This window comes from Thalassophryne amazonica, chromosome 1 (genome assembly GCF_902500255.1).
Source record: "Thalassophryne amazonica chromosome 1, fThaAma1.1, whole genome shotgun sequence".
Classification (NCBI taxonomy): Eukaryota; Metazoa; Chordata; class Actinopteri; order Batrachoidiformes; family Batrachoididae; genus Thalassophryne; species Thalassophryne amazonica.
In genome coordinates, this window is record NC_047103.1 from 152,530,087 (window position 1) to 152,556,561 (window position 26,475).

A 26,475-nucleotide genomic window follows, 5' to 3' on the forward strand; every position below is an offset into this window, starting at 1 on the left:
AACATCACCGTCTCAGCACACCAGGGATATTCAGTAATATTTCACCCCAGCTTGGTACAAATCTGCTCACCTGTCTATGAGTTCTGTTGTGTTAATTGTAGTTACTGATACCCTACACTATTGCTGGCTAATGCAACAATTAATTCACAAAAATTCCAGTGTGGCACTTGGAATGTGTGCAGATACACCCAAACCTTTTCCAGTAATGTGACCAATTTGTCCATTTGTCAAACCTGCTGCACAGCTTTATTTGAATGTGTTACATTTGTTTGCAGAACACAGAGACTGGTTGTTGAAATGTCAACATTCCACCTGCTTTGAACTCTGTTCCACCCATTGTTTGCCATCTCCCATCGGCAAGCACAAAGCAGCTGTGAATGTCTTCTCAGACACGTCGGCAGTCCACACCATCTTTAAACAAGATTGCACAAAATGCAAACTTTACAAATGTTTATTTTACAAAATAAAAGCTAGAAAATATGCAAACAGATATGGGGATGCAGTCTTTGAAGTGGTGGAAGAATTCCTTGGTGTGGATAAAAATCTGAGGAGTTCAGAGGAAAAGCATCATCAAAGATCAACTCTTGGCAAAGAAAATGGAGTGGAAGATGCCTCGAAAGCAGCTTTGAGGTGAAAGACGGTGGCTTTTCTCTACAGCTTGGGCATTCTGGCTGCGTTGAGGCGCATGGACACACAGGAGGAGCCTGCTGCATAACGCATCTCCCTCAGCATTCCGCTCCACTGCTTCCCACCATCTTCATACCTACAGGAAAGTAGAGAGAGTTTGTCAAAGCGCAGCAACCTACAGAAAGCTGTGATGTGTCCTGGTCTCATCGCTTCAGAAAACTTACTGCCAAACATCAGTGACCTCTGTGGGAGCCAGCTCCTTGTTATCCATCTGGACCATAGCGAAGCCGCCCACTGCGTACAGGGAGTCCCCACTGCTCACCAGGTTGACTGAGCTCCTCTCCTGGGGAAACTCTGTGAAGGGCTCCCACCTAAGGAGAACCAACATCAGGGAAAAAGGTCAAGCAGGAGATGTAGTCCTCCTTTTAGACGCCTGACGCACCCTCAGGCATTTGTCCAGCTGTCAACAGCGTAGGTGTTTGTTTCGCTCGTTAGTAGTAAAAATATCAGCCACAGTATGTGAACACTGCAGCTTTATTTTGAAGACCTCAGCTAGAAGGTATAGTGATGGTAACATACTTGTTTGTTGTAAAGTCGTAGGCTTCACATGCAGCAGTGAGGCCTTCTTCATTGACTCCACCGACTACCACGATCTTGCCTTTGTGGATGGTGGCTCCGAACATGGCTCTGGCAGTCTTCATGGCTGCCAGCTCCCTCCACTCTGACTGCTTGTGGTTGTACACAAACAGCTTGTTGAGGGCTTTGCTGCGGAGAAGAAAGAAGGATGCAACTGTGGATGAAGAATTGATGAGGATCGCTTGCAGCGATTACTGTAACCAAGGAGGATATGTTTTTAGAAGTGGCAACGGTGGAGTTTCAGATTTTTTTGTTATTTGGACAAAGCATTTTCCATACATAACTTTAAAAAGTCCTGCAAATCTGTCAGCAGCCAAAATATACAAATTTAAAGTATTAGATTAGTGGTTCCCAGAGTTTTCAGCAGGGTCCCTTATGTAGATAATTATATTTTGAGGCCCCCTCCCCAACTACTTTCTATCTATCTATCTATCTATCTATCTATCTATCTATCTATCTATCTATCTATCTATCTATCTATCTATCTATCTATCTATCTATCTATCTATCTATCTATCTATCTATCTATCTATCTATCTATAGGTGTGCTGTGCCGTTCTTAAGGTCAGAATGCCTGCTGTCATAGGTTAATGTAAGTAGCTATCTATCTTATTTGATACATGTTACATCAGAGGTTCTGAATTACGTTATGTCTGTAGATGAATGCTAATGTTGGCTAGTTAAATTTTTTGCCTTAAGTTGCAATTTTCTTACATTAGCTTGCTAAAGCTAACCTTTGCTAGCTAACTAATATTGGCTAATTGTCATCTACAAGAGCAAACCTGTCAGTACCAACAAGCCATGGGTTCTTGGTGGCCACCAGACTGAGGCTTTGAAATAAAAGATGAAATGAGCTTGTTTGTCAGCGTGATAACCAAGTTCATTTCAAGCTATAGAGGGTTTTCATGTGACGTATCGGTCACGTCATTTTGTGTCCCGTGGCCATTCTGGATTACGACGCGGTGGCTGCTGTGATATGCTACGTGCATTTGGCGAACAATTGCAGAAGCTTCAACGTTGGCGTGAAGAAGCCTCACGACACTGTGGCACTGAGAGAGATCCGCCACTAACAGAAATCCACTGCTACCAGAATTTTATTTTATTTTATTCGGCAATAAAATGATATAAGAATACATAAAAATACTGCCGAGGATAACACAAGAACGCTTCCAGTGTGGATGCTTATTTACATTGTGGTCCTCGAGCACCGAGCTGCTGATCCGCAAGCTGCCCTTCCAGTGCCTGGTGAGAGAAATCGCTCAGGACTTCAAGACGACCTCCGCTTTCAGAGCTCCGCTGTGATGCTCTGCAGGAGGCCGGCGAGGTTGACCTGGTCGGCAGCTTCCTAGTTCACAATATCGCAGTGTGACACTGTCGGCCAGTTCGTTACATCGCCACTAAATTCACTATCTGGTACAAGATACGGATCCACTGAACCAACTGCTACACATCTATCATGATAAATAGCTTTATCTCAAGGATTTAAAGCATCGTAATAACCATACATTCTCTTCATTTTTCTATCACGTGTCAGCCTCCTTGTAATCCAGAATGGAGATGGCACCTGTCCTGCAGCAAATTGGTCACGTGATTGAAAACCCTCTATACCGTGCATCCGAAAAGTATTCACAGCGCTTCACTTTTTCCACATTTTGTTATGTTACAACCTTATTTCAAAATGGAGTAAATTATTTTTTTCCCTCAAAATTCTACTCACAACATGCCGTTTTTTTTGTTTTTGCAAATTTATTAAAAACAAGCAAGCAAACAAACAAACAAATCAGATGCACACAAATATTCACACCCTTTGCTCAGTACTCTTTCGATGTACCTTTGGCCTCAGGTCTTCTTGAATATGATGCCACAAGCTTGGTGCACCTATCTTTGGGCAGTTTTGCCCATTTCTCTTTACAGCACCTCTCAAGCTCCATCATGTTGGATGGGGAGCGTCGGTGCACAGCTATTTTCAGATCTCTCCAGAGATGTTCAATCAGATTTAGGTCTGGGCTCTGGCTGGGCCACTCAAGGACATTCACAGAGTTGTCCTGAAGACACTCCTTTGATATCTTGGCTGTGTGCTTTGCATCATTGTCCTACTGAAAGATGAACTGTCACCCCACTCTGAGGTCAAGAGTGCTCTGGAGCAGGTTTTCATCCACAATGTCTCTGTACATTGCTGCAGTCATCTTTTCCTCAATCCTGACTAGTCTCCCAGTTCCTGCCACTGAAAAACATCCCCACAGCATGATGCTGCCACCACCATGCTTCAATGTAGGGATGGTGCTTGGTTTCCTCCAAACATGACACCTGCATTCACGCCAAAGAGTTCAATCTTTGACTCATCAGAACAGAGAATTTTGTTTCTCATGGTCTGACAATCCTTCAGGTGCATTTTAGTAAACTAAGGCCCCTCTCCCCGATCGCTCAGTTTAGACGGGCAGCCAGCTCTAGGAAGAGTCCTGGTATCGCTTTTGAACCTTGGCATCCGTAAACCTATCCAATGGAGTATTCTGTTCTCGGAACACCCAGTCCTGCCGAAAGATTCTCCTTCCTTCCTGCTCCATCAAGTGGTGGTACATGATTTTTGAGGTAAGACACTGTAGTTTTGTCAACTAAAGTAAGATTAGCCACCTCTGTAGCAAGCTCAAAACTTTAACCGGCTAACGTGAAACTTTAGCAGATTAAGCGCTTTGTGCAATGACTAACGTCAACAGATTAGTCAACTAAGTCAGTTTAGCCGACTAAACAAGATTAGACTGCTTTATGATGGTGGTTTTCTTATTTACGATGAACTTAAATGCATAGAGGGGTGGCTCCATGTATTAGGAAATAAGCCTGAACATGCACCTCTCTGAGTACAGTGACCTAAGATTATAGGTTAGTCTTAGTTCAGGTGTTTATTAACTCATATTTTTGGGGAGTGCATCGTGGTTCTCTGAACTATTTGCTTTGGTGTGGAAATTAAATTTTACGAGCGGTTATTTTCAAAGTAATGGTGCATTAAGTGTACCTAATGGATAAAACAGCTGCTAAAATTGCTACCACCGTTAGCATGTAATATTAAATCTGTCAAGAATTTCACTCAGTTGGTTGCAACTGGCTGCTTTGACGAGACACTGAGTTACCAATGCACTGAGAGGTGGAGATGCACAGCTCAGCCGCTGTCACTCAAAGCAACCACACCCCCCAAATTGATAGAACTTTATAGCTTAAAAGGTCTTAAACTAAGAAGTTAGAAAAAATCCCCCCCCACCCCATGTAAGAGGAAACTATCTATACAGACCAAAATTGTGTTTTGTACCCGGCTATAAACATGTTTATTTCTGCTCTAAAGTTGGGCATTTTAACATGGACCTCTATGGGAATGTGCTCTGTTTTGGAGCCAGCCACAAGGGGCCAGTCAAACAACTGTAAGTTTTTGTACTGCTGGGACGGCCTCATGTGAGGCCATTGAAGCTTATCACTTGGTACCACTTCCTCCTGATTATTATTACTCTGCCAAGGAGGTTATGTTTTCGGTCTTGTCCGTTTGTTTGTTGGTTGGTTTGTTATCAGGATTATTCAATGAAATTTTCACCAGGGGTGTATCTTGGCCTAACTTAGAAGTCATAAAAGTTTGGTAATGATCCAGAACACGATCCGGATCCAGTAATTTTTTTAAGGATTCTTTATCATTGCAGGATAGGGCCAATTTCAACATTTTTGCATCTAACTTCATGAAGACGGGTCACAAAGGCTGAACAAAAATGAAGTTACGACACAACAATAATTTAGCATTTGTTTCTCCTCATTGAATAAACTTGTTATTAGAAAATAAAAAAAAGTTGTGTAATTCATGCAGTTTCTGAACTACATAACCATAAATACATTTGCTGAAGATGTAAGGGTTTAACCCTCTGGGGCCGATTTAGCTTTACTAAAATTATAAATTATAAATAACCTTTAATGATATGAGATAGAAAACATACTTTTTTTTGCTGAAAAGTTAACTCCACGGACTTTCGAGCCACTGTCCACCATCTTTGTATTCCTCATAGAAGCTGTGTGATGACGTGAGCAATGTGAGTGTCCAATTGGAATTGGTTCACCGTCACATGGTTTTCCAAAATCCAATCATAGGGCAGATTCACCTCATGTGACACACCAAAGATTGTTTTTAGGAGTGATGTGTTACTAGTTGGCCAGTTTGAATAGCCCCCTGGCTGCTCCAATATGCCCTGCGCCATTACGCACAGCAAAAGTGAAAGTGAGCAGACGGAGCAGATAGAGAATCTCTCATACAATCTCACGTGCTCAAACAGTGTGTGAGTATCAGGATTGCTCGACTAGTTTTCCTGTGAATGTTACTGGATAAGCCTGTGGCAAGCTCTCTCGCTCCGGCGTAAAGCACTGTTTACCATATCAATGGAGCGAGGGGGGAGGGGCCGCTCCTCAAACTGAATGAGTCTCGAAGTGTGAGTGTTGCTTTCAGATCAGGAGAGAACAAACACATAGTTAACTTCAAAGTAGAAGTTTGTGATGTGACCTTTGTGTAATAGCCGACAGAAATTGCTTTGAGATGAAGCCAAACAAAACCCATAGACCATTTTGTATATTCTGTTCAAAATGTGCATTTGTGTTTATTGTTTGAATCTTTTTGTTGTACAGTCTTTCACACAAGAGCCCAAATTATCTTTATAAAGTGTCAAAACAGTTGTTTATTATAGTTTGCTGTGTGTTTTGAATAAATGTGTGTGGAAAATTATTTCCACTTTACTTTTTCCTTTCTTATTTCTGATTGTAAACCTTTATTACACTTATAAAACACAACTATAGCATATATATTTTGAAAATACAGGTTGTTCTGAAAAAAAGAGATATAAAACTTGATTGTGGGATGCAGGGAGAGCTATTAACAGCAATAATAAAACATTTATGCCAGGCGAGTGAACTGTCCAAAAAATGTCCTCGGACCCCAGAGGGTTAACCACTGAATCTGAAACATGACGGTAGATGCGTGAAATGACGTGGACTAAGTCTCTTTGCCAAAGGGTATTCCATGTGACGTCAGTGACCCTATGGCCTTGGTGGAGGTTTGCATTTTCCGAGTGCTTCTAGTTATTTTTATGATAATACACTAAGATTTATTTTTAGTTGTGTTCATTTTCCTGTGTCAACAGTTCTCTTGATATTGCATGTTGTTGAAACCGAGGTTGTTCTGTGCTTTGCATAGACAGTGATCAGAGTCGCTATAATCATGATACTGTACGTGTAAATGGAGCGTCACCGCATTCAGACATGACAGGGTTGCCACAGTGTAATTACTGTGTGACGTGCTAACCTAACAGGACAAAACCACAAACAGCTCACAGCATCAGGCCACATGCACACTCATCTGCTCACTTGTCATCTGTCTTTCCTCCAGCACAGTACACCAGTCCTTTGTGGGAGACCACAGCGTGGCCGTGGATCTTCAGGGGAAGCTTTTTGGTCTCAGTCCACTTCATCTTCCTGAGGAAGACACATTTTGGAGACAGTTATGATCAGAATCTTTCAATGAAACCCTCTGATCCAAAACAGATTCACGTCAACATTTAGTTTTACAGAACAACCACTTTTGAAGTTGATACTTTTAAACCACAAATCAGTGACGGCTCCAGAGGTTGTTTTTCCCGTCTTAGCGTGTGCTTCAGAAACTGAATTTGTATTAAATGTGCAAATGTGCATTTTGCAGTACTGTACCTACCACATCCATATTAATACACACATACAATACACACCATTCAGAAATATCTACACACATCAAATAGTAGCATTTATACTTCTGGAAAGACACAAAAGCAAATATGTGAAAACATCAGAAAAAGAAAGACACACAGTATTGTGAAAGCAAAATAACTGTCTTCTTGTGACGCCATGTTTTATTTCATATTATATTATATTATATTATTATTTCATATTGTGTTCATCACTGTGGGAATGCACTGTGAAATGTCCTTGCTTAATCTAAAGACTGTTCATGCAGCCTGCGCAAAAGACTGATAGCCTCATGTTTCTGTCTGACTCAAAGGGACACAGAGTCTGTTCTGATTCCTCGTTCTGATCAGATGAGATCAGATAGCCACCAGTATCAGTTTGGGGAGATGAGCTCATGAGAACTTGCACACGAACACTGTCCTGACATATGTACATAAGGGTGCTGACTGACACACACACGCACAGACACTTGCTGTATGCTGTTCGTTGGTGTGTCCAAAGTGCTTTGTATAATAAACCTGTTAATTTTGACAAACAGTCAACCTCTTGACTCTTCCTTCCACGACAGCCAAAGACCGTTTGGTCCAAGTTTGAAATTTTGCCTCCACAAGGTAGTGTCAAGAAGTGGGATGCTTTCTGGACCATCGGACTGGACTGGACAGATGGCCAAACAGATCTAGTAGAGATCTGCCTCGTACCCGCTATTACCGGACGGAGGACCGACCGGCTCCAGGTTCCTGATCGTCAGTGCAGCATTCCCACGAACGGTGGGTGTTGTACCAACAACACTGGTGAGAGAGGCTGTCATTTTTTTGTGGAAGTTAAAATTGACTGTTTGACAACCAGGTGTTGCAAGTTAAAATAAAACTTTATTTTAACTGAGTGTGGGCCCTGGTGAGAAACTCTTTAAAGACGAGTGGTCTGAGTTTCTGAGGTAAAAATCAGCATAAAAAAAGAAAAAAAAAAGAGAAAAGAGAGAGAGAAAGAGAAAAAAGAGGAAAAAATAAAAAAGAGCTGACTCCAAGTGTAGAAGGTCAGAGACCTCTGAGTCGTAGCAAATAAAAGACGTTTTACACGTATTTCGAAGTTGAGAATTTTGATTCCCTGAGTTAATGTAAGGGTCAAAGGTGACTCTGAGTTGTGAAATGGGGAACAAAACAGGAAAAGAAAAACCTGATGAAGTCGACTGGTGCTCTCCAATTGTACGAATAATGCTGGAGAAATATGGGGACAATTGTCTCACACGTGAATATATGGGAGAGGGATTTTGGGTTCCCAGCAGGAGGTAGCTTAAGCAGAAATCAATTGGACAAACTAAAAGAAAATATGGATAAACAGAAGGCAAAAGTTATGTCAAAAACGAGGGACAGTGGATTTGACAGACAGAGAAATGTTATACCGTACCATGGTACAAACTTTATCAGCTAATAATCCCGTTTCTTCTCCACCTCCCTACCCCCCAACACCCTCTATCTGAGCCTGGCTGTGCCCGAAGTCAAAGATCAGAATCCACGAGGGGAGGACTGGTGTTCTGTTTAACACTGACCCCAACCAGATTCACCAGCTACAGCATCACTACAGGAAAAGTGACTGCTTTCTGTCACGCCTGGATACCGACAGGTGAAGAACTGATCAGCCTTTTAAAGACACTTGTTCCAGTCCAACCATACCTGAAAATCCAAGCTGTGGTTGAAAGACCACCTGCACAAAACTGAAAGCTGAAACCATCATCTGGGAAAATGCCAGTGAGTACGAATTGCATGTCAAAGCAGTTTGTGATGACATCAAGGCCAAATGTCCAGCCACAGTGGACATGGCGGCGATCCAAGCCTGCAAACAAAATCCTGGTGAGACTGTGACAGACCGTTTTCGTCCGGCTGGAGAAGGAGTTCATTGCACACAGTGGACATGGAAAAAGCTGATGGTGCCTGTGATGCAAAGGGAGAGACACCATTTGAAGCTGTCCTAAAGTCCTGTCTGGTCCCTGGCCTGAGATCTGAGATCCGTCAGGGAATTGAGCAAACCCTGATTGGATGATGGGCTGACAACAGAATAAATGACATTCTAACTAAAACATGCACATTACGCTCAAGCAAAGGAGAACTTTGATCTGAGGCCGACAACAGCCCGACCCAGAGACACTGAAGATCCAGACAGCTGTTTTATCTGTGGGACGTTTGACCGCTGGTCCACTGAAGTGCCCATAATGCTGTCCAAGGGAGAATGCAGACGTGGAGGCTTCTGTAGTAGACGAGGCAGACGCTGAGCGGGACAGGGTCCAGCCCAGCAGACTCAGGACACCCTCACAGACTGACCACAACAGACAGCCAGCACGGCACACGGTGAATCAAACACACACAACACAGTCACACCCGCCACGGAACACCACACAAATATAAATTTTGAGCGTAAAGTAAATGATTATTTAAGTCAAAAAGCAACACAAAGCCCTCCCCGGAGGTTCAACCAATGGATTTAAATAAGATTGCTGAATTAGAAAAACTCTAATCCATATCATATGTTTTTAAAACTCCAACCTTTTGAAATTTTGCCAACAGTAAATGGGAGAAAACTGAAATTTATGATTGATACTGGCACAAGACAATTTTAAATTTTGCCTCCACAGTATAAATAAACAAGTAGGATAGGAGCTGCTCTCCTTTAGATGACCCTATTCTTCTTCACTCTTTCTGAACTATCATCCAGCATTCCACAACATCCACTTTAATTTTGAAAACATAATACTACTACTATTACTACTACTACTATTAATAATAATAATAATAATAATAATAATAATAACATAAATAGATCTTGTACTATATGAGTGCTGTTAACTACCTCAAATGACCCCATGACATCGTACAAGCAATATGCATAGGACTCGATCAGCCAGAGAATTCCAGAAAATGAGGGCTCTATCTTGGCCATCTGTGGAGCATCCTGGTCCTTACCCAGACAGCAAATAGATCCGGGCCGGATGTAATCCAACATCTGGTACCAATCCTGAAAACAGATCTGGTCTAGACAGTTTTTGCACCCTGGCCCAGATCCGGCACAGCTCCGCTTTACAGTTCTGGAACAGATCCGGACCAGATCTGAACTGGATTCGCAAAACACCAACCGTTTACAGAGCATATCTGGCACGGATCTGGGGCAGATGTGGACCGCATCACAACACTGTGGCAGGAACATGGGGCATAACGATAAGCAATTTTATCTGCACTCAGTAGAAACTATCTATTAGTGGTTGTAAACTCTGTACTCTGTAATCGTGATCGTCACTGAGGCTTTTTTAAATGCTTATTACAAAGCGTTTTGTTTCTTTATGACAATCAAGTTTTATAAGTCCAGGGACACTGATCTGTGTGTTATAGATACAAATCAGTTTCCTTGGATCCACGGAACTTACCCCTTGATTTTCAGCACTGTTGGCCCTTCCCTTTTGATTTTAATTAATATGTCTTTAAGTTCAGGATGTTTTCCTGATGCTTTCAAACATGCTGTGGTGAGACCATTGCTTAAAAAACCACGCCTTGACACTTCTGTTCTATCTCATTTTAGACCTGTGTCAAATTTGTCTTTTATTTCAAAAATTATTGAAAAAGCTGTTTTTAAACAGTTGCAAGTGTTCTTAGATAGTAATTTTATTCTTGAAAAATTTCAGTCAGGGTTCAGAACAAGGCACAGCACAGAATCTGCACTCCTCAAAGTCCACAATGATGTGGCTCTGTCGCTTGATGCTAAATGTCCAGTTCTTTTAGTGCTTCTTGATTTGACAGCAGCATTTGATACTGTTGATCACAGGATTCTCTTGTCTCGTTTAAAGCACCATGTTGGCATTTGTGGCACAGCATTAAAGTGGTTTAGTTCCTATCTAATGAACAGAACATTTTCTGTCATGATAGGTGACTTGTCCTCCTCTGTTGCAACCTTGTCTTGTGGAGTACCCCAGGGTTCCATTTTGGGCCCCATTTTGTTTTGTCTTTATATGTTACCACTGGGCTCCATTATGGAGAGACATAACATGTCTTTTCATTGCTATGCAGATGACCTGCAGATTTATCTGCCAATGTCTTCAAATACAAATGACGCTATCAGACATTTGTCAGACTGCATGGCTGATATAAAGCTGTGGCTACAGCAAAATTTTCTCCATTTGAACGAGGACAAAACTGATTACATTTTGTTTGGTGACCCTGCTCTTCTAGGTTCTGGTTTGTTGTCTGCGTCTTTGAAATGTATAGTAAGAAATCTTGGGGTAGTATTTGACAATTCTTTTAGATTTGACAAACAAATTGACAGCGTGGTAAGAACAAGTTTTTGTCAGTTGCGTCTTTTATCTAAGGTTAAACCATTTTTAAACCACACTGACCTTGAAAAAACTATCCACGCTTTTATCAGCTCTAGAATTGACTATTGTAATGCCCTTTATGTTGGAGTTCCTCAGACATCTCTGAGTCGTCTCCAGCTGGTGCAAAATGCTGCAGCCCGATTTTTAACAAACATATCAAGACGTCAGCACATCACCCCAGTTCTTTTTAATTTGCACTGGCTTCCAGTCTCTTTTAGGGTTGATTTTAAAATTTTGATGTTTGTCTTTAAAACCCTTAATGGCCTGGCCCCTCCTTATTTGACTGAGCTTTTGCATCCTCGTGTCTCAAACAGGTCTTTGAGGTCTGTAAATCAGCTTTACTGGAGGTGCCCAGGTCCAGGTCTAAACGCTGGGGTGATCGGGCTCTGTTGCTCTGCCCAAACTTTGGAATAAATTGCCCCCTGAAATGAGAATCATCTCTGACTTGGAGCTTTTTAAGTCCAGGCTCAAGACGTATTTGTTCAGGCTGGCTTTTAACACTCAGTAGCATGATGGCGCTTTATTTTATGTTATTAAATGTTTTTATGCATATTTTATTTAATTGTTTTTGTAATGGTTTTACTGCTGGATATTTGTTTTTACCATGTTTTGTTTTTAAATTTTGTTGTAATGCACTTTGCTCACTTTGAGTGTTGTAAAGGGCTCTAGAAATAAACTTGATTGATTGATTGTTCCTGCCATGGTGCTGTGATGCGGTCCACATCTGCCCCAGATCCGTGCCAGATATGGTCTGTAAACGGTTGGTCTTTTGCGGATCCAGTTCAGATCTGGTCCGGATCTGTTCCAGAACTGTAAAGCGGAGCCGTGCCGGATCTGGGCCAGGGTGCAAAAACTGTCTGGACCGGATCTGTTTTCAGGATTGGTACCAGATGTTGGACTACATCTGGCCCGGATCTATTTGCTGTCTGGGTAGGGACCAAAGTAGTGCACATTGTCCATTTGTCTCTAAATAATCAGAGCACATCAGCTGTCAGGTGTGCTCCATTGTTCAGTCAGCTGTTGACTGGTTGAACTTCATACAATTTTGCATACCTTAAAACATGGTCTAAGACACTTAAATATAAATACTGTGGCAGCCATTTTGGATTCCAATATGGCCACCATTTTAGTTTCTGACAGTTCCCACACTCAAAACCTCTCCACAGTCATGATAAAGATTTTAATAAATACAATTAGACACTTAAATTATTTTTAATCCTTCCAGAAGCAAAATTCTGGAAAAAAAATAAATAAATAAGAGAATTAGTGGCCATCTTGGATACCATCTTGGAATATGAAAAAAATCACAAAGAAGATTTTCAAGGATTTTTAGTGCCTGATTCCCCACATTTTTTCTTGGCATATCCTGAAAATTTCCACAAAATTTCCATTTTTATGCTAAAACCCTTGGACTAATTGTTTGAAACTAGCACTGACACTTGTGCTGCTTTGAACCTGGTGTAAGATAGGTCCCTGATTCTGAAAACATAAAATTTTAATGGCAAATGTCATTTTTCTGCAGGTTTATGGGCGAGGCTACAGAAATTCTTGCGATAGGGGCAGAAGCCCCACCCTAGTACCGCCTATGCATTTTCATGCAATGCCAAAATTGTGCCACTATTTTCAAGTGATGGTCTTTTGAGATTATATTACCATCCTTGTCCTTCAGTTTCATTTCCGATAGTTTGATTTTCTCTGTGCAAAGGTCTCAAGATTAGATTTTTAACAAATTCTGTAGAAACATTCCAAATGTCAAATATATTATTCTCCACAGTTTATGTTCAAAGTCAGGTGTGATCTCACAGCAACTTGACAAAAAAAAAAATCACATTCTTTATTAAACTACCAAATTGCAGTGAGGATGCAATTTCAGCAATAAGTTTCTTGAAATTTTATAAATTGTGACACACTGAGTGAAAAACAATCTGAAGGGAAAAAGAAAATCAACACTGTTGGCACTACTGACGTGACATCGTAGCACATCACGCTGTCCAGTGATTCGTTGGTTTGCAGGTCTTTTCCAGCCACGGCGAACAGCAGGCTGTCACTCTCACCGATGCTGAAGAGACATCTGGGAGACGGCATGGGAGGCAGGGCGACCCATTCATACGAGAGAGGGTCCAACTGCAACATGCAACACAGAAATCAGAGCAGCCATTAGTTCTGTCTGCAGGTCCTAAAGAGCAGAATGAATCGTCATGTGGTACACTCATATCGATTATTCTGTAAAGTGCAGGTATTATAGGCCTTTTTACTGTGGCTGTTCTATTAAAACCTGAGACAGGCAACATGGGAAACATAGTTCTATTGATTGGCTGCAGAAGCTGAATCAGGGGAAAAAAAACATGTCATCTGGATTCCATCTTACAGTTACAGTCCATACTGAAAAATTAATTGGAATATTTGCCCCTTTTCATTGCTTTATTTGTAGCCTGATCGCCAACAAAGCATTGGGATCAAAGACAAACTAAGGCTTCAGTGAGACAAAATAGCCCCATATGAAGCTGCTGTGAGCCAAATTTGCAGACAACAATGCAATATGCATCACCAAATTCCAGAATCATTGAGCAAGCTGCATGTGAAAACAGTCAAACAAGAAGGGCACTGATCAGCGTGCATGCTGTCATATGGCCAATTATCCGTCCATCCATCTATTTTCTAGATCTGCTTACTCCAGTTAAGGGTCATGGAGGAGTTAAAGGGTCATGTTAAAAATACTTTATTAAGTATCCTGCCTTTATTTTAATCCTTCAACATATTTCAGTTCAATATATTTTATTTATAAAGCACCAAATCACGGCTGCACGGTGGATTAGTGGTTAGCACTGTTGCCTCACAGTGAGAAGGTCATAGGTTTGATTCCCGCCTGGGGCTTTTCTGTGTGGAGTTTGCGTGTTCTCCCTGTGTTTGCGTCAGGTTTCTCCGGGTGCTCCGGCTTCCTCCCACATCCAAAAACATGCAGGGTAGGTGGATGGTGTGTGTGTGTGTGTATATATGCGGGTGTGCATGTGTTTGTTTGTCTATATGTGGCCCTGCGACAGACTGGCGTCCTGTCCAGCGCTCTATGACTGCTGGGATAGGCTCCAGCCCCCGCAACCCTTAATTGGGGTAAGTGGTTGAAGATGAGCATGTGTTTGTGTGTGTGTGAGCACCAAATCACAACAATGTACCCCATTTCTAGGAGAGCCTGCGTCTAAGCATAACTTGTGCCAAAAGATACAATCATCAAGATATGATTTAACCTCAGTAGACCAACCTAGTCCACATGGTCTACCATCTTTAACTCTAGGCAGTACTCTGTCAGAACTACAACAACACTGTATGAGGTCGTGACATCAAAAGTCTATCTGATTTCTGTGGTTCTCGCTTACACAACTGGCATCATTGCAGTGCATAACATCATATATACTCATTCTGTCTAAATACTGGTCCTGACACATCTGGTCAGCTATTATAATCATAATTTGTACCCTTGTACCAATCTACATCCCTTTTGTGAATGCTGTTACCATCAGATAGATTTACTCTCTCTAAGATTTATCATTACTGGACTGTGATAAGATGGATTAAGAGGATCATAACAAGCATTTTGCTCCCTAAATTAACCCATGCTGGATTTACTAACAGTAAAATTATCTATACACGTGACACAATCTTTAACTAGATTTATACGTGTAACTTATCTCACAGCCTGGTAAATCATGGGCATAAGTACGATCAGTACGGTCACACCACTCTTTATAATACACATCATGTGTATTATATTTGAATACATCAAAATTCATCTCACCACCAACAATAATGTGCTTACTATGACATCCATGTACAAACACTCTACAGAATCCAGTACATCAAGAAATTCTTCCCTATAACACAAGATTACCTGATGAAATTTCTAGTGCACATGATCTACTTGTAGCAGGATTTTCAACAAATTGCTGATAGATTTGTGCCACAGGATAGCTATTAGGGCTGTTCATGTTATATAGTGAAAAAACAAAAGTTCTGAGAGACTTCGGGGCCACATGTTTTTGTTCCACTTGGGGTTTATAGGTGCAGACCAAATTTGAGCTCAATCAGATAAGATTTAGAGGTCCCCCAGAGTGACACATTTTCATCTCCCTCCATTGGCAAGGCAACGTCACCCTAATGGGAGAATCCAATCAAATCAAATCAACTTTATTTATAAAGCACTTTAAAAATCAGCTGCAGCTGAAACAAAGTGCTGTACACAAGGGGACATATAAAAGGTAACAAACCACAAAGTACAAATAAAAAACAAGCCCCCCCCCCCCCCCCCCCCAATAAAAATTAAACTAAAACAAGTAAAAACAGTTAAAAACAGCCAAACAGATCGAGAATCTCATTCTGGGTTAAAAGCCAGTACATAAAAGTGGTTTTAAGATTATTTTTAAAACAGAAAGTGAAGAGGCCTGCCTGATGTGGAGCGGTAACTCGTTCCACATCTTTGGAGCCACAACAGAAAAAGCTCGGTCCCCTCTGAGCATACGCTTGCACCTCGGCACCCTCCAGGAGGAGCTGATCAGCTGACCGGAGGTGGCGAGCAGGGGCTTAACAATGAAGCAGCTCAGAGAGGTTAGGGCGGGGCAAGGCCATTTAAAGATTTAAAAACAAATAAAAGAATCTTAAAATGAATTCTAAAATGCACAGGCAGCCAGTAGACGGAGGCCAGGATAGGTGTAATGTGCTCCCTCTTACGTGAACCAGTTAGCAGACGGGCGGCAGCATTCTGAACTAGCTGGAGACAGCAAGGGAGGACCGGCTAATTCCATAATAAAGTGCAATACAGTAATCCAGCCGGGAGGTAATAAAAGCATGGACTGCTGTTTCAAAGTGCTGATGTGCAAGAAAAGGCTTAACCTTAGCAAGCTGCCCTTAAGTGAAAGAAACTCGATCTGACTACTGCACTGATTTGGTGGTCCAGTTTAAGATCGTTGTCCATCTTAAAACCAAGTTTGTGACAGTAGATTTCGAAAGGCTGACAAAGGCCCCAGATCAACAGGTGAGGAAGAAGAGGAGCTGCTAGGGCCAAAAACAATCACCTCTGTTTTCTTTTCATTAAAATTAGAAAATTCAATGCCATCCAGGCTTTAACATCCTCAAGACAGGACAAAAGGGGCTGAAGAGAAGAGGCATCATTTTTCTTTAGGGGACATATAGCTGGCTGTCATCAGCATAGCAGTGGAAGCTGATGCCATGCTTTCTGAGAATGGACCCCAGGGGAAGCAAATACAGGGAGAAGAGTAGGGGTCCAAGAATTGAACCCTGTGGGGACCCCATATAAAAGTGGAGGCGGAGGGGACTCACAAACCCAGAGGCCAATGCACATAGTCCTACCAGTTAAGTAGGACCTGAACCAGTCCAGGACACTACCACCGATGCCATAAGCTGCTGCAACGATTTATTAGTATGTTGTGGTCAATTGTTTCAAAAGCAGCAGTCAGGTCAAGCAGGACAAGAATGACATGGTTACCATTATCATTTGCCATTAAAATGTCATTATAAACCTTTAAAAGGGCAGTTTCTGTGCTATGCAACATTTTAAAATCAGACTGAAAAACCTCTGAAATGTTATGTTCATGTTCAAAGTTGTGCATAGACAATTTTTCTCCAGGATCTTGGAGACAAATGGCAACTTGGAGATAGGCCTAAAGTTTGATAGTTCAGTGTTGTCGAGGTCAGGCTTCTTCAACAAAGGACGAGCAACGAACGACTGCGTTTTTAAAACTAACAGGGACAACACCGGAGGATAGGCTGCTGTTTATAATGGTCAGAGGCAGACTGCCCTAAGGTATGAAAACGTTCTTTAAAAAAGCGGGGGGGACCACATCACAAGGGGAACCCAATGGTTTCAAATGAGCCACCACATCCTCTAACTGTGACAGAGTCGCAGGTTCAAATCTGTTAAAAAACGCAGGGCAGGGAGCAAAGGCAGAGGGGTCAAAGGTGGGTGGAGAAATGAGGAGCTCTTGCAGAAGCAACCTTGTCAATAAAAAAAAAAGTAGAAAACTGTTACATAAGTCAGTGGATGTTTCCAGACATACAGGCCGTGGTACATTCAGGACAGAGTCAATTGTTCTGAACAATACACGGGGGTTCTTGTAATTTTCCGTTACAATGTGTGACAAATACTCTCTTTTGGACTCTTTGACAGTGTTTTTGATAGTGGCCCCAACGGTTCTTTAAAATAGAAATGAAACCCACAGGTTGTCCTTCTTCCACCTGCGTTCAGCTCTGCGACATTCCCGTGTGGCAGCACGGGGTCTCTCATTAAGCCAGGGTTCAGATCTAGACTTAGACCGCCTGGATTTTAGAGGAGCCACAGAGTCCATTATAGAAAGGCAGGAGGAGTTAAACCGACAGCACAGCTCCTCCGTATCAGCCGCGGGTGAAACGGGGAGCCCAGAAGCAGCAGAGAAGACAGCAGAAAAACGTTTGGCAGTGAGGGGGGTTAAAAGCCCGACAGAGTCTGACAGATGCGCAAGCATTTCTCAGGTACACAAGAGAGTTCAACACTAAAAAAGGACTGGTGCATGATCAGAAAAACAAAGTCACCGATTTCTAGTTTGACACAAGCAGACCATGGGAAAAAAAAAACAAGTCTAATGTATGTCCATGTTGGTGTGTGGGGCCAGACACTCACTGCTTCAAATTAAAAGAACCCACTAAGTTTAAAAAAAATCCTCCACCGTGGGCTTGTCAGGGCAGCAGACATGGATATTAAAATCGCCAACAAGAAGAAGACGATCATAGTTGGGCAACAGTCCTGCAAGGAAGTTTGAAAACTCATTTATAAACTCCTTGTTGTATTGTGGAGGCCGGTAGATGACGGCGCAGAGCACCGGGTCTTTGCGACCAACCTCAAAAACAGTCAGTTCAAAACTGGAGAAGGAAGCAGGACACTATTTGCAGGTAAAAGAACTTTTAAAAACAGTCAACGTTCCTCCACCCCGGCCCAGTGTCCGTGGAGAGTTAAAAAAGGAGCAATCGGCCGGTAAAAGTTCCACGACAGGGCTGTACTCACCGGCTTTCATCCATGTCTCCATAACGCAAAGGAAATCCAGATCACGTGTATGGAATAAGTCCCTGAGAATAAAACTTTTGTTTGCCAATGATCTGGCATTCACAAGGTAAATTCTGGTAGGAACTGGAGCTTGTAGCCCAGCAGATCGCTGAACACAGAGCGGCGTCCTCAGGTTACGGCGATGGCATCAGAGAAGACTCTGATGCCATTATTTTTCTTTTACAGGTACATGTGATGGCTTCTAATCGCAAAAAGTGGTCGTTGATTGGTCACCCAGAGGAGAACATTACTGGAATTACTGAATTATTACATTACTTGTTTGGGGAGAATTCTTGCTTTGTGGGGACCCCATAAACAATGTCCGATTACAATAAAATTTGGCACAGATCTTTTATTTAATTAGTGGAACAAGAACAACATGTGGCCCAAAAGATTTTGTAACATTTGACATTTTGAACAGGCCTAATAGCTAAGCCACCTTTAGGTCAACCAACTAAAATTTCACCATCATGATCAGCTGCAATACTGCTATCCAGATGCTCAGGGCTCCTCCCCTTAAGAACATTCAGTCTGGAATCAATTAACCAAGATTCCTGTATAAACATAACATCAGGTCTCTAATGAAGTCTATCTTTTCGCGGGCCACACCAGCACTGTTATATGATAAGACTTTTAAGTTAAAATCCATTATTAAAATACAGTTAAACTCTATTGCCAGAACATCAGTCTATTATTGATTCTAAGTCTGATTCTTCCTGGCAGAGAACCATCACTTGACGAAAATACCAGCAGGCCAGAACTCTGGTGACGTCACAGCCTTCAAATGTTCGATCCCAGTGGTCACCACATAGCACTTGGTGTCCCACCCATCCAATGTCTTGTCCTCCACATGGATGGTTGTGAAATTGTGACGTTACCTTCACCTACAGTCTGCACATAGTTCGTAATATCATCTAGTCTGACTGTTGACATTAATGAGCTCCACGTAAATGTGGTTAGATCCTGCTTGAAGAGCCTCACTCCGACTCATACCACAGATCTTAGGTGCACTAGTCCACTTAACACCACCAGGGACACCCACTGTTGGAGCCCTTCTTGGGATGCATCCCAGCTGGTTTGAGAGCAGAATCATCAATGGGACCCTGAAGAAGCCTAGCATACAAAGTTCCTTGCTTCTCATCACCACCCATAAAAGGATTAGCTATCACTGCCACATTGCTGCCCATCACCACCAATCTGCTGCCCATCCAAATAAAAGGGTTGAGTTGTTCCTCTAAAAACTGTTGAGGTCTAAGGTCCTAAAAACATTCAGGACTCGCATGCCATTCCAACTCATTATAGAAACTTGGTGGAATTTATTACCACCCTTGAAAAACGTCAGCTACCGTGGCTCCCCATGGACAACGCGCTAGTATATCTATAATGTCCATGAATGATTTGCAGACAGTGTCAGGAGTCTTGTTTACATGAAATCTAATAATAATAACACATTATTCTAGTTTCATAATGCTTGAAACATGACTTGAAACTTTCAAAATGATAACTGAGCCAATTTCTTAAATTATTCTATTTAGAAATTATGCATAACACAAAATGAGACAATTACATCTTAAAACTGATTCTGTTTTAAAAGTCTTAAAATGATTAATGAACCACTTGCTTCAGAAAATTATTGTCTTTGATGAAATATAGTTGCTTCAGAAATGATTCCATTTTAAATGCTCACGATGCTAAATGAAGCAATTGCTTCATAAACTGATTATATTTGGAAATTGTCAAAATGCTAAATGAGCCAATAGCTTCAGAAAATGGTTGTCTTTCACAAAACATGAAACTACTAAATTAAATACTTATTCAGTTTTGATATGCTCAAAACACTAAATGAATCAATTACTTCATAAACTGATCCATTTTGAAAATCTCAAAATGATAAATGAATTAATTGCTTCAGAAAAAGGATTCCATGAAACTTTAAAAACAACCTATATAATTGCTTCAAGAAAAATTTCATATGGAAAAACAAATTAAGTCATTCATATGATTTTTTATTTTTAAAGGCTTGAAACACAAAATTAAGTGATTTCTTCATAAAGTGATTCTGTTTTAAAAGTCTCATATTGAAAAGTGAACCAATTGCTTCAGAAAATAATTCTCTTTTTTATGAAACATTCAAAAACTGTTAAATGAAGAAAACTGTTCTGTTCTGAAATGCTTAAAACTAAATGAAACAATTACACTGTACATACCTTTTTATAATCACTTGAACCTATTTTTTTTTTTAAATATTGTGAACTGGACAATACAGTGAATTAGCATCTGTCACTTTTTTCCATTATAAATAATTTTACATTTATGTAAAATTCCGTAAAAAGTTCTCCAAACCTGGACGCATTTCAGAGGAGAATTGTTTGAATTTCCATTAATTTCCATTGACTGGTTGAGTAACTGTCCTGCTCCCCACCCCCCTCTCCTCTACCATCTCTTCCACCAGTCCACCAATGAGTATACAAGGTTCAGAGAATGATTTGCTGTTTCAAAACAATCAACAAATATTAAATATTATTTCTTCAGAAAATGATTATTTTAAAAGTTTCAAAATATTAAATCAAGCAATTGCATCAGAAAATGATTTACTGTGTTGAAACATTTGAAAACTGATTCCTGAAGTGATTCCTTCAGGAAGATTCTCCACATTGAAACACACAAAATGCTACATTTCCCTCAAATATCAGTTTAACACGTGAAAGACTCATTGCTTAAAAAAAAAAAAGAACTATTGTTTGAGAAAGCTTGAAACATTGATGGCAACATCGAACAGACAGTTGGACTCCCTTAAATGAATTCCTGGTTACGGACCAATCATTTTCCATGAGTTTTGTGACAGCCATCTCGTTGAGCTTACCAAATAGACGTAGCACTGCAGGGGCATCTCCTTGTTCTCCTCATCCACAAACAGTCCTCCAATGACGTAGAGCTGGTTTTTCTGTGATGCCAAGCTGACATGGTTTCGTGGCAGCTGCTCCGACATGGCCGCCAGGAAGCACTCGTTCTCGTTGACATCATATGCCACTGCCGCCGTGTCGTTGATCATCAGGATGAAGTCTCGAGTGTACATGCCATGCCTGCGGTTATCGTTCAGGAAGCCGGGGAAGGGGCTGTTCTCCTCCTCGCAGTCTTCATTCTCTGCCCCCTCCTGCTTCTTGGGTTTCTCGGGTAGTTTCCCCTTGAAAGCATTCTTGATGACCTGCATCTTTTTCTGGAGCTCTGGGTTGGCCTTGATGATGTCATCGGTCTCCACTTTATCATGGAAGTACTTTTCTGGCAGCAGGCGGAAGCGTACGCAGTCGAATGCATCTCCCAGCACTTTGATGCGCTTCTCCTTGTCATGACGGACCCAGGCCATGACCCCTTCGAACACCAGCTCCTCTTTCTCCACATTCAGAGAGTCTCCACCAATGATGGCAAACAGTTCATGGGGTGCAAGCTTGAGGAACTCATCATCCTTGTAGAGGAGCTCAAAGCGATCGGCGATGTAATTGCGCGCAGCCACAGCGAGCCTAGGACAGCCGAGCACCAGGCCCATCCTGAAAATGGCCATACAGTTGCTCAGGGAAATTTTCTTTTGCAGGTAGTTGACACAGACGGTGAAGACAGAAGGGATCTGAAACCGATTAGCTACAGCAATTATATCCTGTATGTTGTCATCAGTGAGGTCAATCTCAGCCGAGTACAAATATTGGATGACCATGTCCAGGATGGAAGGGTTAACATCCTCCAAGACGACCTCCTTGGTGTTCTCTGCCTCCTTCCCATCTTCTGTGAAGAAGATCTCCCTGAAGTAAGGGCTGCAGGCAGCCATGATCAGCCGATGGCAAGGGAAGCTGCGGTCGCCTACCTTGAGGGTGCAGTCGACAAACTTATTCTCGTTCAGAAGTTCTTCAGCCCGTCCTCAGTCCTGGAGCAGGGTGCTCTGAAACAGGCGCAGCTCCTCCTTGATGGTGCTGGTGTCCATGGCGAATCAGGAGGGAAAACTGTCAAGAAGGGAATGCGTGGAAAAAGGAAGGAGAAAGTGGCCGCAGGTCCTGTTGGCGCTCGGTCCTGGCTGGAAAGGGCAAAGCGGAGAAAAGGTTCCCCTTCTGAAGACCCTGCAATTTAATCCCATCCCTCTCTAAATATAGCCCCCCCCGGCTACTTCATCAACACCGGAATCTGACTGAGTCCAGTCAAAGCACAAGCCTCGGCTCAAGCAGCTGCCGTCACAGACTGAAAGAAGCAACTGGCTGGAGATATGCCACCATGATTCAGCTCCAAAAGTGTCATGTGGCTGCCTGACAGACAATGCTGTCAAAGCTCTCTCGACCTCAGCTCAAGCCGAAGGTAATACTGGAGCTATTCAGATGGTTATATTCAGCTCATCCCTGTTTGTTAGCAGAGACACTCAAAGACTGTTTTTTTTTTAATCAAATTGAGAAAAAAAGCTGGATTGAGCATTAAAACCCCAAATCAGAAAAAAATAGAATGTTGTGATAAGTCCTACATTTACTTTGACTTCTATTTCATTGCAGAAGGTTTGAACCCAGGATATTTCATGTTTTTGTTCTGGTCAAATTCATTTTATTTGTAATATGTTCATATTATATTTTGTTAACATTTCAGGCCTGCAGCATATCTAATAATAAATAATAAATAAATAACACAAGAGCAATCCAGATCTGGATCACCGGATCCGGATCACCTCCAAAATTCCGTGGGGTCTTCCATGCCCTGTACTCTCAAAAAGGAACTGTCTCAATGAGAAAAACTGATGTAACAATTTGCATCAATTTTAAAAGTTATTTCAACTTTCAACTGAATTAATGCTGTAAGACTTTTCTAGTTAAAATGAAATAACTTTAGTTAAAATGAAATAAATCTGTGCAAATTGCTACGTCACGTTTTCTCATTGAGACAGCTGTTCATTTTTTAGAGTATAATATGTATATGTCATGGACATGAACAAGTGAAGATCTTCAGCATCTCACCATGTCATTTAGGTCAGACTTTTTTGAGTAAATGCTTCAGGGGAGCATTAGCATGGCTAAAACCTTTCAGCTAATGGGCTGGTGGTGGGGCTCTAATTACAGCTCTCTTAACCCCCTGCCACTTTAAGCACTTTTTTAAATGTAGATGTAAATTAATATTCAAAATTTTCAGCTAGTTGGCAGTAGGGCTGTACAATATGGCCAAATTATCATATCTCAATATTGTCATAATATATTATGATGTGTGAAATGACTATGATTTCACACAAAGTGCAGCAACAGTGAAAATTAATCATTCTTAAACAAAACAGTAATAATACCACACCCATTTTGCACTCCTAAGGTTAGGATACAGTGCCCTCGAAAAGTATTGGAACACTTGGTATTTCACACATTTTAATTTGTCTATGCCAATTCAAATACAAGAAATGCATAAAATATAAAGAATATTTGAAATGGCATAAACAAATTAAAATGTGTGAAATGCCAAGTGTTCCAATATTTTTGTGTACAATTGAGAAACTCTCCATGGCATGTGTATTTTTAAGTGAAATGCATCATCCTGGTGTCACTCAGAGAGCAAAATTAAGAGGTTATTTAAGTCCTTCATACAGCAAAGTTAAGAGGTTATTTAATAAACAATCAATCAATCAATCAATTTTTATTTATATAGCGCCAAATCACAACAAACAGTTGCCCCAAGGCGCTTTATATTGTAAGGCAAGGCCATACATTAATTACGTAAAAACCCCAATGGTCAAAACGACCCCCAAGCACTTGGCGACAGTAGGAAGGAAAAACTCCCTTTTAACAGGAAGAAACCTCCAGCAGAACCAGGCTCAGGGAGGGGCAGTCTTCTGCTGGGACTGGTTGGGGCTGACGGAGAGAACCAGGAAAAAGACATGCTGTGGAGGGGAGCAGAGATCGATCACTAATGATTAAATGCAGAGTGGTGCATACAGAGCAAAAAGAGAAAGAAGCACTCAGTGCATCATGGGAACCCCCCAGCAGTCTAAGTCTATAGCAGCATAACTAAGGGATGGTTCAGGGTCACCTGATCCAGCCCTAACTATAAGCTTTAGCAAAAAGGAAAGTTTTAAGCCTAATCTTAAAAGTAGAGAGGGTGTCTGTGTTATGTGTCGACGCGGGTTGAGGAGCGGACCTGTGTCTGACGGAACCCAGTGCTAAAATAACCAGAAAGTGGTTCCAATAACAAAACAATTTATTTTTCCACCCTCTGGTGCATAACAAAGTGTATGAACAAAAGATGCGTCAGTCTGGTGGAGTGAAGGCTGGCACGCTCTCCAGCGCCTAAAAGGATCGAAGCCCGGCGCTTCTGGACTCACTTTTACCGCCAAACACCCCCCAGGTGGACATGACAAACCGACTCTCTGCGAAGGATAGAAAAGGTGAGGTAAGTCAGCAGCTACAACCAATATCCTTCAAAAGGCACACACTATCAGCAACACATTCAGGTTTGTATTTAAGCTTTATGTAAATGAGCAGCTTCTCACAACAGGTGGAGGATCACCAGTCCGCATGCCACGGCAGTGAGAAGCGAGCTGCACAATTCTCATCACAATTCAAATATACTGCGTAACAAAATACCAAGTTACTATCAACAATTAGTCAAACAATTAATCACCTCTGATGTGTGCTGACAGCATGTGTCCCTCACCCTTCTTCTTTCACAGGCACGATGTGTCAAACCCAGGCGCGGTCCTCAGCGTCTCACAAACGATCATCACAAGGTCGAGTTCCCGGCAATTCTGCTTGAATCACACATGGCTTAAATGCAGAACGCCATCTCATTATCTGCTTCAGCTGAAAGTCTTTAAGGTTGCACGTGAGCACCATCCACAGGTGCTGCACATAACGTTGATGAGGGTGAAGGACTCTTCTGCCAGCACCTTCTCCACAGACAATAAATCAGTTTGCATACCACCTGGAGAGCAAAGAAAAGAAAAGAACACCAAAATGTCCAGCCACACTCCCCCAACACACAACAGTACCCCCCCTTTAACGGGAAGCCTCCCGGCGACCGAACAGACCAGGTCCGAGAACAGCACCTCCCTCCGGGGTCCTCGTCAGGAAGCAGACAGCATAACGCTCCCAAGGTCCACCACAGACAGCAGGACAGGGCACCGCAGCTGGAAGGCCGGCTGGCATCAACAAAAACCCCAAAACAGTCCCTAGTACAATCCAACATACAAGAAAAAACATAAAACCCACCCAAAACCTCCCCAGGGGACCGTCCCATCCAACCCCGGGAAGAAAAGAAAAACTCCCAAACGCAAAAACCCAACACAGCCCCACAAACACAATACAAACATAAATGCATAAAAGAAAAATAACAAACAACCCCCCCAGAACGACTTGCAGAGCCCAACACCCCCCAGAAGGCCTTTACCGCCGGTTCCAGGAGGAATAGCCAGAACCGGAATCCCACAAAGGTCCCCAGGTGCACATGGAGCAAACGGCGCCCCCCAGAGGACCGTACCATCAAACCCCAGGAGGCACCCTCCCCACAACCCCGGAACCCAGACCCGGCCACACTTGGCTAGTCGGCCCCACAAGCCAATTCCCCCCCAGAGGACCGTCCCATCAATCCTGGAGGTGGAACCCGGAAGGAAACAAAATAAATTAAATCCAACCCCTGGAGGACTACCTTAAACAACCCCGGGGGCAAATAAAACAACCGTTAAACCCTGTTACCTCCCCGGCACCCCGAAAGACCCCAGGTCCCTCCCAGAGCCCCTCGGCGGCTCAATTTTGGTGAACGGCACAAAACATCAAGCCGGGGAAGGGAACAGGAAAAACTAACCCGGCCCCAACCCCAAGGCGCAGCGGAAAACCGGAAATACGTCCGGTGCCCCAACTCGACCATACCCCAGCCTCTCGGGAGGGGTGGAACTACCGAAATGGCGAACGGCAACAGATCGGCCCACCCCTCCGACTGAGGTATGTTCCCGCTGCACCACACCCCGGCAACACCAATGACGAACAGTACAAAGGCCCAACGAGGCTGGAGTGGAACCGGGCCCTAACCAAACAAA

At 42.3% G+C, this 26,475-nt stretch overlaps 1 protein-coding gene across 1 annotated transcript; it reads right to left on the bottom strand.

Moving 5' to 3' along the window:
* Positions 1 to 219: 219 nt before the first annotated feature.
* On the bottom strand, positions 220 to 22,526 carry LOC117515746 (kelch-like protein 41b). Its single transcript, XM_034176453.1, is given in 6 exon segments — positions 220 to 763; positions 852 to 998; positions 1,207 to 1,392; positions 6,646 to 6,753; positions 13,320 to 13,477; positions 21,301 to 22,526. Coding segments are annotated over 6 exon segments (1,821 nt in total). The 5' UTR covers positions 22,411 to 22,526; the 3' UTR covers positions 220 to 651.
* Between the last annotated feature and the right edge of the window lie 3,949 nt (positions 22,527 to 26,475).